The 14548-nt window shown below is 50.3% G+C and overlaps 1 protein-coding gene across 1 annotated transcript; it reads right to left on the minus strand.

Moving 5' to 3' along the window:
- Window positions 1-11432: 11432 nt before the first annotated feature.
- Window positions 11433-14114, minus strand: LOC147412841 (structure-specific endonuclease subunit EME1-like). Its single transcript, XM_086480950.1, is given in 5 exon segments — window positions 11433-11609; window positions 11972-12161; window positions 12991-13274; window positions 13758-13850; window positions 14040-14114. Coding segments are annotated over 5 exon segments (819 nt in total).
- Window positions 14115-14548: the final 434 nt, after the last annotated feature.

Here is a 14548-nt window from a genome sequence, read left to right on the forward strand (position 1 = left end):
CCAACGAAGCAGTTCTGCAAGGCTGCGTTTCTTTCAGAGGAAGCCAAGCCCAGCAGAGCAATTCTTGGTCCCCAAAGCTTCATTGTGCCCCTGCTCCTGTCATTTCCAGGAAAGCGGACAGCCAGTTTCACCTTCTGAGGAGACAGCCTGCTGCGGGAAGGGCGTCTTTGACCCTGGCGACATAGACTGCTGTCTGAGGGCAAACAGCCATTTGCTGGTCAGGTCCCTGAGGCGTTACCGCCGCCTGAAAAAGCTCCAGCACCGACAGTCTCAGAAGAAGGTAAACCAAAAATGTAAGAGAGGAGGGCGTGCTCGATCTTCCCTTGCAACTGCAGCCAGAGCAGGCATCCGACAGAGTGGCCACAGGAAAGGCAGCGGTGCAAGCCAGCGCCGCTGTCCATGCGTGGTGGGATGGGAGGCAGGAGAGAAGAGGCATCCGTAGCTGTGAGGTGCCCCATGGGTGCCCTGGTCCCAGGAGGAGGGGCCCACAGCCTGGCAGGGTGCCCGTGCTCCCTTGAAGTGCCTGGTGCATGCCCATGTCCCGGGGAGGCATGTAGTGGTCGCTCCCCGTGTCCCTGTAAGGTGGCAGTGGCCAGTGCTTGCCCACGACCCACTGGGTTCCTTAGGCCTTAGGACCTGCAAGGCTGGTGCGAGGGCAAGCCTCGCAGCAGAAGGAGGGGCTGGTGTTAGGAATGGGGTGCATAACAATTCCAGCTGCAGTAGTTTCATTCCGCTAACAGTGAATTCTCTTTAGGGTGACAGCCAGCTGGTGCATCAGGACGTGCTTCAGCCCACCGAAGCCTCCTGGGGTGAGGGCACCTCTGCTGACTGACCTCTGCTGCTGACCCGAGGCCATCATCGACTCGATCTGTGGCGTTGTTTACTGCCTACGTGTCAGCAAATCTTGTCGAGAAGGAGAGTTGCAAGAACTCTCTTTCTGAATAAAATAAACTGTTTAATAGTTTAAAATAAAATAGTTCTAAAAGAAACTGATAGGAGACAAGACTGTGAATTTGACTGCAGACTGCGCTGTGCCCTGTGTAATCGCTTGCCCTGGCAGTGCTCTGTTGTCCTGGTGTGTCTGGGATAAAATCACAGGCCAGCCACGCTAGGCAGGCTCCAGTCAGCCAGGGCAGCTGACCTGAGTTAGATACGGCTGTAGCCCATGCCATAATGTCATGGTCATGTTCAAGGGGGTAGGTTGGCTGAGGACAGGAGAGGGGGCTCCTGCTGAGGAACCTCCTGCGGTTCCTTCTCCTGCTGCTCCTCCGGTTTCTCCTGAGGACTGCTCTCTGGTCGACTGTGACCACTGGATATTCATCTGGCTGAGTATGTCTCTGTTGCTATTGGTAGGGTTTTCTTTCAATCTGTTGCGCTTCTACCCACGGGTCTGCTCTCCTTTTTCCCAATTCTTCTCCCTGGCCAGTGAGGGTTTGTTGGGGGGTAGAGCAAGCGGGTACAGGCTCAACATAGATGGGTGTTCAAACAGCTTAAGCCAAATTCTGCTTTGATGGTTCCTGTAATTCCACCAATGCCCAATGGTTTGTGTTGCTCCCATTATTGCCTCATCGACTTTCCCCTGGTCGGGGATGATTCTCGTTAAGTGATCTAAGAATTGCCTTGAATGTGCTAGCCCCAGCTACGTCTCATCTCTTCAGTGTCTCAGCTTCTGAAGCGCATCTCTTTCTCTCATTGCTCTTAGTGTTTTTCTTTGCCGATCATCGCCCTGGCCTGAATGAGAAATACAAGTGTAACGGGTCTGCGTGGCAAGGTTTTGGTAGCGGGGGGGTTACAGGGGTGGCTTCTGTATGAAGCCGCTAGAAGTCTCCCCTATGTCAAATATAGCCAATGCCAGCCGGCTTTCAGACGGACCCGCCGCTGGCCAAGGCCGAGCCCATCCTCGACACCGTTTTTCGCCTCTGTGATAACGTGTTTAAGAGAGTGAAAAAGTTGTTGCGCAGCAGTAATTGCAGCGAGTGAGAGGAGTGAGAATATGGGAGAGAAACATCCTGCAGACACCAAGGTCAGTGAAGAAGGAGGGGCAGGAGATGCTGCAGGCGCCGGAGCAGCGATTCTCCTGCGGCCTGTGGTGAAGACCACGGTGAGGCAGGCTGTCCCCCTGCAGCCCATGGGCGGTGGAGCAGCTGACTGCCTACACTCCGGGGAGGGCCCCCACGCTGGAGTAGGTGGATCCCTGAAGGAAGCTGTGAATCCGTGGGAAGCCTGCACCGGAGCAGGCTCCTGGCAGGACCTGTGGCCCGTGGGGAGAGAGAAGGCCACGCTGGAGCAGGTTTGTTACTGGTGACCCCGTGAGGGGGGCTCACGCTGGAGCAGTCTGTTCCTGAAGGACTGCACCCCATGGAGGAAACCCACGCTGGAGCAGTTCACGGAGAATCAAACCCGTGGGAAGACTCACGTTGGAGAAGCCACGGAGGGCTTTCTCCCTTGAGGGGAACCCCACATTGGAGCAGGGAAAGCGTGTGAGGAGTCCTCCCCCGGAGGAGGAAGAGGCAGCAGAAAACAACAGGGTGATGAACTGATCCCAAACCCCATTCCCTGTTTTCCCCCTGTGCCGCTGGGGGGTGGAGGGAGGAAAATCGGGATCAAAGTTAAGCCCGGGAAAGAAGGGAGGGGTGCAGGGAAGGTGTTTTAAGATTTGGTTTTATTTCTCATTACTCCTCTCTGAGTTAATTGGTAATAAATCACATTTCCTTTCAGTTGAGTCTGTTTTGCCCGTGACGGTAAATGCTGAGTGATCTCCCTGTCCTTATCTCAACCCCACAAGCCAGTTGTTATTTTTTTTCTCTCCTCTCTCCTGTCCAGTTAAGGAGGGGGAGTGATAGAGCGGCTTGGGTGGGCACTTGGCATTTTGGCCAGGGTCAACCCACCACAACAATAAAGCACCAACCTGTGAAGGTAAGAGTCCTGGGAAAAGATGTGACAATTTCCTGGGACTTCAGCCTGTCTGGATCTAACTTTCCCGGCTCGCCTGGACGTGTATTTATACGGTTGAGGCTGATTTCAGAACACTAGAGCGTCTGATTCTCAACTTTCCCTGAACACGCGTTTTCAGGAACAAGCCAACTTTAACAAAGGACTTGTGTTTGCGTGGCCATGCCTGTAACCTGTTAGGCACCGTATCAGACTCTTTGTCCATTGTGGGGGATCTCAGCTGGACTGAGGTCTTTGGACAGGATGACTTGGACCTTGAGATGATTCTAGTCTACCCGTGAGAGAGCAGACAGGAACAAGAAGAGCTGCAGCTGCAAGATAAGCCAGTCCTGAGGAAGTGTCAACTACAAAACAAGGCGTACATGTCCTTTTGGCAGAATGCGCGATCACGTGTCCGGAAATAAAACAGAATAGAAGACACAGCCGAACGTTCAATAAACGGCTTTTGCTTGAAACCATATTGGTTGGTAGGCAGAGTCCGTCCTTGCATGAGTGTACTGGGTGGTGCTGAACCTGCAGAAGGCTCAAGAAAAAGGGCGGCTGCCTCTCCCTGCAGGCGGGCGGTGGAGCGTTTGCAGGGGGAGGCAGTGGTGGCTTGCGCGGCTGTTGAACGGGTTTGGGCTTTAAATGTGCCCAGCCTGGTACGCCTGGTTCCTTTCTACTTGCTGGTTGTATTCAGAGCTTACATGCTATTTTTTAAAAAACACAAAAGCAACCAGCAAACAAAAAGCAGCTGGGCAATTCCACCCCGCAACGGGTTTTCTCCCCCCGGCCCTGGCCACCCTGCCGTGCAACATTCACCACCACCATCGGGGTGCAGGACCGGGCCCGGGGCAGGGCTTTCACAGGCCGCCCTTATTTTGAGGCTCCTGGCCGTGCAGTTCCTGGGCAGTGCTCAAGCAATGGCAGCAGTGCCCACAGCCGGTATTTTGGGTCTTTCTCCCTTTCTCTCAGGCTCTGGCTCCCTGGTTTCCAGCTGTTCCCTTTCTGCCCTGCAGCCTCTTGTGCTGCTTCTCTTCCTCTTCCTCACTCTGGCTCCTCGTCCCCATCTTCTTTAGCCTCCTCTCTGCCTGCCCGGGCCCCTCGTGCTCCCCCTGCTCCCCCACCCCAGAGGCCATCGCTGCTGGGCCCCTCTCTGCCGCCCTGCCCCACACTCCCCCCTCCCGCTGGCCCTCAGGCTCTGGGGGCTGTTTCCCGCCCTGCTCTGGCCTGTGCCCCGGGGAGGGGCCATGGGGCCCGCGGGGGCGGGGCGGGGCCGGGGGAAGTGTCCCTGCAGGGGCAGGCAGCAGGAAGGAGCCCCGGGGCATGCTGGGAGCTGTAGTCCTGGGGCAGGGGCTGCCGGGCAGCCCTGTTGGTGCCGGGAGGTGCAGGCTCTGCTCCAGCCGTGGCCCAGCTGAGGTGAGGAGTGGGGCTGCCCCTGAGGTGAGCCAGGCCCTTGGGCGGGCGACGGGGTATCTGCCCGGGGGTGGTGGGTGGGAGCTCCAAGCCGGAGCCGGGCTGGCTGGGGCAGCCCCAGGGTGACCCGAGAGCTGGGCAGGGGAAGCAGAAGGAGACAGACCCCCCATCAGAGGCACTGGGCACCCTGACTCCCAGAGCCCCCCTGAGCCGCCTCAGCCATTTTCACCCCCTGTAGCTGCCCCGTCCCCAGCCCCTCCCCTGAGGCCTGTCCCGCAGCCCCAGGCTGCCCCACGGCCTGTCCTGGCAGTGGCGAGCGGGGCCTCGGGCAGGCCCAGGGCTCTGTTAACCCAGAGGCCTTCAGCAGCAGTGTGGGCAAGGAGCGGGGTCTGCAGGAGCTGCTGCAGCAGGCAGGGCTCCGGCCTGGGGCTGGCTGTGACAGTCAGGGTTCTTTCCCTCTGCCAGAGGCCGTGCCAGGGGCTCGGTTGTCTGTTCCTGCCCTGGGGATGTCGTCAGCTGCATCCAGCTCAGGCTGAAGCTGAAGAGATGGGCAAAAGGAAAAGCGGCTGGAGAAGGACACGAAGGGGATCCGGCTGCGAGCTGCCCCCAGCGGCAGACAAGAGACAGCCGGCCTCTCGGCATGAGGAAGGGTCCCTGTGAGTAGTCCTCAGCAGAGCTGGTCACCAACATGCACGGCGGGGTCTGTGTGTGTAACCAAAGCACGGCACAGCCGTGTAGTGTGTGTGTGTGTGTGTGTGCGCACGTGAGGTTATGTATTGTCGCGGTAGGGACCGACACCGACAAAAATATAGGTAAAAAAAGGCAGCCTTTATTAAGTTACAAAAGCCAAGATGGACGAGATGGCGCAGCAGAAAAAACATACCCTTTTATAACCTTTCTTGTCTGTCCACCCGTTCATGCACTAAGGCTGCTAAAATGATTCGCTCAGTACCTCTCTCCATTCACCTCTATTGACACACTGACTGGCTGGATCTCCTACTCTATTTCCCACTTCATTCTCTTGCCAAATTTCTGCTCTGTGGTATTCACTTGTTTAGTCTATTCTTGCTCAGTCTCTTATCACCCCCTCAACCCTGTTTACAACATTCTTCATCCACTTCTTTCATCTTCTCACGGGTGTACTGGGATGCTGTCGAGGCCAATTGCATCTTCGTCAGTCAGGCTATCCCCGACAATTCCCCTTTTTTGTTTTTGTGCAAGAAATGTTGCATGAACAGTCTTCTGCAGGGCCCTTTGCAGAAGACTGACAAGACAAGGCAACATCCAAAGCACGGTCACAATTACCAAGATGACTGCCCTCACCGTTTCAATCAGAGATATTAACTACCCAGACAGCCCCCACCCTTTCAACCTCCTTTTCAGTCAACCTAAGCCATCATCCTCTGTCAAACGCTTAATCTCTTCTTCTAGCTGCTGTATGCTCTTGAAAATAAGTTCTGAATGGTCAGATGTCTAATGGCAACCCAAGCAAACACGTGGAGAATGGATTTTCAGGGTTCGCAGTAGAAAGGCACAAAGCTTCTTGATACATCACGTTTGCTAAAGTTACCCGGACGTTCTGCTTGGGTTGTGGAACTACCCATTCTTCACCCTGATGCAGGTTCCAGCACAGGCCGAACACACCCAGCAGGAACCCAGCGAGGGCCGGCATCTGTAGAGACGCAAGCATAACCCCTGCCCCAGGTGATCAGCTCACACGGTCCACTCCACTGGCCAGTAACTAAATCTTTAATCTGCACTTTGACACCCTTTTGCAAATCCTGTTTTGAAAAAGGAGAAGAAAAATGTAGACAAAGAGGAGGTAGAGAAGTGTCCCCATAATGAAGGATGTTAAGAACATAAACTGCTTTATCTAAACATGCCTGAGGCGGTTCCCCAATCATTCCCCCTTTTTGTTTTTTGAAGCTGCCGCTTCAACGTGCCATGTGCACGCTCAACGACGGCTTGTCCTGTTGGGGAATGGGGAATGCCTGTAACATGAGTAACACTCCATAAACTAAACAATGTTTGAGCTTTCCGTGAAGCATATGCTGGGCCATTGTCCCTTTTAATTTGGCGTGGCACCCCAAGCATAGAAAGAGCCCTCTGTAAATGTCGAATCACATCTTTTCCAGTTTCTCCGTTATTTGCTGTTGCTACCAAAGCGCGAGAAGAAGTATCAATAGAAACATGAACGTACTTCTGTCGGCCAAACTCATGAATATGAGTAACATCAGCTTGCCAAATCTGCAAGGACTGCATAGCTCTGGGATTACTACCAAAACACACTGGGGTGTGAGTTCCCTGGCAATCAGGGCAGGCAGCTACAACAGAACGAGCCTCAGTACGGGACAAACCAAACTGCTGTCGTAAAGCTCGAAAACCTTGATGAAAAAATTGATGTGATAATAGAGCTTGTTGCTTCGTGTTAGGAACAGTAGTTAGAGCCATAGCAGAAACAAGAGCATCACTCTTGAATTACCTTCTGTACAAAATCCGGGTCAAGTGGTATGAGTATGAACATGCATAACAAAAGAAGGTTCTTTACATTGTTGAATGCTCTTCCAGAGTTCCAAAGCACCTCAAATAAGATTTGATTGTCTGACATAGTCAAGACCACTTTATCCAATGGATTAACCCCATTGGCTACATATGCTGAATCAGTGACAATATTTACAGGAGAAGTAAAAATAGAAAACCAACAGCCATGGCACGCAGCTCTACTACTTGTGGAGAACCTTTTTGATATACTACTTTGTTGTTCCAGTTGTTGTTTTCATACCATATTGTTGCTGCTTTACCTGATTTTCCTGAACCATCTGTAAAGACAGTGGGGCCTTTTACAGGTTCTGGCTGGCTGAAGTTTTTCTGACCAAATGGTATTTCTCGAGCAAATTTCAGTAGCGGGTGCGATGGTAGATGGTACGATATTTGCCCTTGAAAACTTGCCATGGCCGCTTGTAGCTCATAAGTATTTGCCAGACACCATTCAAAATACCAGTTTAGAACAGGAAAAACAATAGTAGCTGGATCTTGCCCTGTTAGTTCTAGACATGGCTTTCTGGCTTTTATGATCACATCAGCAGTGAGTTCAAACAATCCAGGAGCAGTTTTTTGTGGCCGGAATGATAAAAACATCCATTCTAAAATATGTAACGGGTCATCCCACTTAGGATTCCACTGCACCAAAGCACCAAATGGTACAGTTGTGTCAATTAGTACAAAGAATTGTACCAATCGAGCCAAGACTATTCAGGAGACAAATTTCTCATGTCTAGATTGTTCCACCAGATGAATTCCACCTAGTGCTTCCTCATTTAATATTCTGGGTTCTGCTGGATCAGTAGAATTTTTAATAATTCCAATAATGGTTGCAAGTGCGAATTTGTCAGCCCAAGATAAGGCCTGATCCAATTCAAAGATCCCATCAGTTTCTGTACATCGTTAAGTGTTTTAACCTTAAGGTTGAGTTTCACAGGCTGTGGCACAACCTGTTTACTTGTAATTGTCATTCCCAAATATTTCCAGGGTTCTACCTTTTGTCTTTTTCGGGGGCAATAACTAACCCATATTGTTGTAATGATTTTCTGGTCCAATTCTCCATGTCTCTCAACTGCTCCTTGCTGTTTGATGCTAACAGGATGCCATCCATGTAATGGTAACAATAACTAGTAGGGAATTATTCCCTCACAGGTGACAAAGTTTGTGCTACAAACCATTGACAAATTGATGGTGAATTTTTCGTGCCTTTGGTAAAACCTTCCATTGATACCTTTTTGAAAGTTCCACAGGATTTCAAGAAGGCACAGAAAATGCAAATTTTTCGTTGTCTTGGGAGGCCAATGGGATAGTAAAAAAAAAAAGAAAAGGTTTTAAATCCACTACAATATTTCCCCAATTCACAGGGATCATGGCCGGTGAGGGTAGGCCCGGTTGTAGAGCTCCCACTGTAGCTATGACAGCATTAATTTATTGTAGGTCATGTAGCAATCGCCATTTTCCTGATTTCTTTTTGATTACGAACACTGGGGTATTCCATGGGCTGTCAGAAGGATTTTGTGTCTTCGCGCGCCATCTCGCGCTCTTCTTGCCTTTTCCCTGAAGCGACTGTCCCGCGTGTCCTTTTCTATTTCATCTAAAAGCGGCAAACCAGGTGCGGCTAACAAAATATCATCCGTATAACGATAACAATAACACTGCGTCTCACTCACTCACGCATTCCAACACTGATAACCAATTTTTACACTATCACATGAGGAGCTCCTTTACACCATTCACACAAAAGACCCAAAAGGACACTTGCAACTCTGATTACTACAATAGCAACTATAGCATTGAGGAGACTAAGATCCAATATCATACCTATGTCAGACGAGTTCCAATTCAGGTAGTTAAATATCAGTGCGAGTGGTGAAAATACACGTCGACATCAATGCTGACCAGCGCACAGTGCGAGCACTGAGCAAATTACAGAAGCAGACCAGAAGGAATACCTTTTTCCGTAGATGGTCCTTGTCCACCCCTGCAGCGAGCCAGATGAGTCAGGGAGTCCCTCCGAGGAAAGGTCCTGGGGCGCGCCTAGGGAGTCGCTGTCCTCAGCGGCTCCTGCAGTCGGACAGAGATTGTCACCTCTGGGTTGTCAACTGAATCTGAGAAAACTCAACAACAACTCAGTGTTATTAAGCAGGGATTCTTTATTGCACTTCAAGATTTTTTTTTCCTATGTGAGGTTTGTTTTGTTTTTTCTTTTTTTTAGGGGGGGGAGGGGGAAGGGGGGGTTTAGGGTGACCCCAGGGGTGACACCGGGGTTCCCCTGTCCCCTCCCTACCAAAACCTTGCCACACACACCCCCCCCGTGCGGGAGCTGCGTGAGGACACTGACACGATCAATGTGATCTAACAAGTGAACCTTTATTTCCGTGTTTCCAGTGCCATTTATAAACCTCGACCACACCCAATAAATACTGATTGGCTTCATCGCAACTAACGGCCCATAGTCCAACCTGACTGGCCACATTGCGAGTCATGTTCAAGTCACGGTCACAAATGTTCACACCCATCTTCTTCAAGAAATTACAACGGCGTCATGAATGGCGGCTGTCTCTTCTCCTGCACCTGTAAGATGTTCATGCCCCCTGCACCGGAAGTTGTTTATACTTTCAGCAGTTCCGGTACGTCCCAGCTCCGATTCTCGGGAAAGGCTGGATTGTTCACATGTCCCTTATTTCGAAGATATCCTTCCACACTCCTCCTTCCTCGGCTAACAGAGAATGCAAAACCATGCGAAGGTGAAAAATGGCATTTCTCATGTGGGTACATTGGTCAGCTAACGAGTCCAAAGCATCAGCTCTCCGATTGGTTATGATTTCTAATATTGCCTGTAAGCGGGTTATGTGGTTAAGATTATAGATCGGTTCTCTGGCTCCCGCTATCAGTTCGTTGGGATTCCAACTAGCTGGGCCATAATGTCGTCTGATTCTCTCAGTGGGCCGCTCATCCTTTCTCCATTTTTGACCACTGTTTCGGGTCAGACTGGTATCAATACTCCTGTTCTCACGCCTCAACTCATCGTACACCCTAATTCCTAGCTGGTTTCCCTCATCAGAGGCTAACAGGAAGAATAGGGGCCTAAAGGATCCCACCTAGCATATACCAGACCAGTTTGGTGGCAATCTTCGATAGGCTGCCGTCCGCATATCCAGTAATGCCCTTGCAAAGCCCAGGTCCCATTGGCGAAGGGACCTTCCCACATTGCAGAGTCTATGGGTTGCTCAGAATACAATGTGTTTCCCGGTCCTAGTACTCCTCCTAAAATGGTTTCCTCTCCATATCGATCACAATATTTACATTTCCACACCCTCGATTCATTTCTCCACACACAGTTACATCCCCACTTACTTTGATTAGTACTAGACCAAAATGTTTTAAACAGTGTGCGGGTTCCATGTCGATGCTGCCACGCCCATTGGTGCACTCGTACAGTAGGATTTTTGCTGGTGGTATTATCTCTCAGGCAGAAAGGGAGTCTGGGATCAAACTTGCTGTCTCGCCGGGCAGCTTTACCACCCTCTCTGCAGGGACTGGTGAGGGAGCGTTTTGCCCAATTGCACAAGTAATCACCAAACCGCCCTTTTCATTTTCAGTGAGCCTCCTTCAATATTGCCACCCTCCTCCCCCCAGCTCACTGACAGGGGGAGGAGGAGATCGTTTGCCTGCTGCTCATTTTTTCTCTCCTCGGTCTTACAGGCACGAATTGGGAAAGAGGGTGCAGAGGGGATGTTGGACTCCTCTTTAATCCAACTGGATAGGAATATTTTTAAGATTCTAGTGGGTTTTCTGTCCATTACTTCTCTAGGTATTCCTTTTTTCAGCCCTTCCATCCACAAATCGACCCTCTTTCTTTGTCCCTCACTGTCTGACCCTCTCTTAACAGCATGTTCCCCAATCTAATGAAAAGAAAGCTTTTTTTCTGCAAACTGTTCAGATCTTGTCATTCCATGCATATAATCAAATTTCAAGACCCTCTATCAATCAAGCCGTCTGGAGACTGAACCAGGGCAGTCTAAATTGATATCTGAAAATTAGTCTTACTCCTTCCCATCTGCCACAGTGGAACACTGAGTCTATTTGGTGAGGCAAAGCTCTTCCACCTCACTAGGGCAGGTGCTGGGGGGCAGCACCACGTTGCTTTAGCATTAGGATTTTTCACAGTGGAGAGGGAAGATAACTACTTGCAGAAGAAAGTATTCCTTTCCACAGATGACGTACCTGTCTACATTCAAGATGGCATATTAAGAAGCAAAGATCGTTATTATTCAAAATAATTTATTTTGGATAAAATAAATAAAAGGAACTGTCGACTCTCAACCATGTCCAACTCGTGCTCTTCTGGAAGATGTTGACCGTCTTTCTTGTGTAAACTCCACGCGTTCAGCAACTTCATCCAACCTTCTGCTACAATCAATTCTAAATCTGTTTTAAGTCTTTAAACTAGGATCGATGACCATTTGTTCTCTAAGTCCTTGTGCCCGGCAGAAAACTGAGTACTTGAACCAGGCAAACACTAAAATCCTCGTTGCCTGGGGCTAGCCAGTGAAACACAAAGAGAGGCCATGACTGGGGGCAGTCATCTGCAGATAGATTCGGCAGGAGAGCTCTGTGCCGATCCACCGGGAGGTGGCTGTCACACCGTCGCCGCGGCACACGGGGATATTCGCCAGCATGTTTTCCTTCTCCTGCTCTGAAAAGCATCTGCTATAGGCCTAAAAGCAACACAAAGGAACAGCGGTGTCATCCAGTTGCATCCGTTGCTCAAAAAAATAATCCAAGCTCTGCACCTGTCACCGCTCCACCCTTTGACAACGGACGCTCCTTTTTCACCCCGTCTCTCCACAGCTCTCCTTTGGGAGCTCACAGGCTGACGCAGAACCACTACTGCTCCCTCAGTAGCCTGCTCTGTAAGGCCAAAGCAATGGGTGCCGTGGCACCAGTTCCCTCACTGCCTTACTAAACAGCTCGCACAGAACTGTTGTGTCCAATTTAATACCAATGAAATGATTTCTTCCCCTCCTTACGTTAGCTGGCTGCCTGCACACAGTCCTCAGTATTCCTGAGGCATCCTCACCCGGTACAGAAGCTGAGGAGAAGGGTAGACGGACACGATAGCCTCAGCCGTCTTGAGGCTGACCCGGTTAAATTGTTGTATCTGTCTCTTCCAAGCTTCCAAGAGACCCTTTTGAGAAGGAGCCGCCTTCACCCCTCTGCACCGCTCCTTCTCTAAGCTGAAAGGGAGCCCCGTCTTCTCTCGCTCTTGCCTGGGGAGAACAAAGGATGGGAAAGAAAATGAGGCAATGAGGCTGCGAAGAAAATCCTATCCCTGCACCTGTTGTCACACGGCCAGAGAAGGAGAGCCACCTCTCACTCTGTGCTGTTACAGACACCACTGGCATCAAAGTAAATGCTAAAAACTGGGCCCGATTTTCTTTACATCCAATTTCCTACTGAAAAAGAAACGATCCTGTACTTGGGAGCAATCCTGACACAAGGCAACACACATAGAAAGTGGTAAACAAGAATTCACTTTCTGACTGTCCACCGTAATGAAACACTTCTACGTGTCACTGTTAATGACATCTCACCTCTTCTCACGGCCGAGATGTGACATACAGCAGCTGCTGTGACAGGAATGCTACGATCGTGTGGGACAGCACAAGGGGGCTTGCTTAGCCACTGCTGTGCAACCTGCTGCTGTTCTTCCTTATCCATGGCAGCAGCTAAGCAGCTCCTCCTCAGTAATGCCTCTCTTGATTACATACGGAAGAAAAGCTGGTGCTGTAAAAGCTCAGCTCTAGTTGCGATCCCTTCCCACTCCTAAAATCAGACTGACAACAAGAGCTTTGCTCGATGTCAAGTGAGACTCCAATGTGAAAACAGAGTCTGTCCCCACCCCTCCCCGGGCAGGACCTCCGTTTCCAAGAACCAACCCTGTGCTGAATGAGCAGCTGCTCTGTGTCGCCTGGTCTTTCAAAATCGTCACACCGTGTTGCCCTGAAGTGCAGCCCCGTACCTGCTGTTCCCCCGCAGTCCCTGTGAAAGTGCAGCCTCTCCAAAGAAGACATGACCAAACCTCGTCTCCTTACTCACTTGAACGGTGCTTCAGCTACAGCTTTTGTGAACACGGTGGCATGTGCTCCGAACTCCCCCCAGGTCTCAAAAAACCTGACTTGGATTTGTTTCCTCAGCTACACATCGAGCAAGGCCTGTAAATATCATTGGAAACAACAGATGGAACAATGGATCTTCTCACATCCAACTCCACTCTTGGTTGAAAGGGTCACAGCATCTTGCATTTTCCCGGGCATTTTCTCCATCGCACGAGCTACGTAGCTCTGGAGGGTCTCCTGTCCTTCTGCACAGCCCTGGGCCTCCTGCAAAGATCAACAGAGAAAAGGAGTTAAACCCTTCTGAGGTGCACATGCAAGCACAGCAACCTATGGCTCTGATTCTGTAGCTGGATCTGCAGATGAGAAAATCTGTTTGCGATGCTTCTCAGGGGCAAGCGGGCAATACTTGATGCAGCACAAAGTTACGGCAGTGGCCTCACTGCCCTTTATTTCCTGCCCTAACCCGTGACAGGCAGAAGGAAATCAAAAATAATCTCACTTCATCTGCCAATGTTATCTCCTCAAAAATCGGTGACAAGTTGTAACTGGGAATGAAAGCTTGTCAGAACTTTGCATTGTACAACCCTAGTGGTTTTGACCCGTTAATGGCTTCTAAAACCAGATTTCTGGTTTACTGAAACTGTGGCTCCAACCCCCATTAAAACCTTCCTGCCGTGAAGGGGGATGACAACCACCACCTTCACAACAAGGTGTGTCTGGGGGCACAGAAGTCATCAGCACTCTCACTTGTACGGAGTTGTGAACCGTGGACAAAAGCTCCTCCAAGTGAAGCACAGCCAGGACATTGGGATCTTCTGCCCATTCGTCTTCTTCTTCCATCTGTCCAGACAGGAAAACAAACAGCCAGACCAACAGTCTGCTTCTGAGTTGCTCCAACCAGCGCTGCCACTCAGAGCTCTGAGGCAGGGAGATTCGAGGGTTTTTACTTGGGTTGCTAAATACAATTGCTAATGAGTGCAAGTAACAGAGGAAGGAAAGGGCAAGAACAGGGAGATTTTGCTCACAAACCTGAGATGACACGATCTTCCTCCTCCAGGTGATGCTCAATTCTATCTCAATCATTTTTAGCAGAGAGGAGGTCATGAGAGGGTCAACTTTCTTGATAAGAAAACCAGTGTTTTCTGTCCGTGTCTTTTGTTGCTTTGTTTAAGGAGGAATTCTGTGGCGTGAAAGGTAGTTTGTGTTCCAGAGAAAGTCAGTGTCTACAACAAATGATTATTTTTTTCTCCTTGACTTGCTCTGGTTGTAACTCGAGAATTTGCACAAAATGCTTCACTGAGCGTGTTCAGGGTAGGAATTCTATGTACGCCGGTGTGTAGTCCTGGCTTGGAGTCTTCTCGTCTGTAAGAGTTCAGAGTATGACTGTGTAAGGAACCGCCCCGTGGCCGAGGAGGAAGCTGAAAGGGAGATCACAGCTTGTCTGTTCTCCAGGCCATGTCAGGCCCATCCCAGCAACCAGCAGTGCCTGTGCCTCATGTGACGAGGCCTGGCTGGAACAGGAATTTGTGCCAGGCCTT

The sequence above is a fragment of the Leptosomus discolor genome, unplaced genomic scaffold (assembly GCF_034619465.1).
Source record: "Leptosomus discolor isolate bLepDis1 unplaced genomic scaffold, bLepDis1.hap2 HAP2_SCAFFOLD_29, whole genome shotgun sequence".
NCBI classification, from domain to species: Eukaryota; Metazoa; Chordata; class Aves; order Leptosomiformes; family Leptosomidae; genus Leptosomus; species Leptosomus discolor.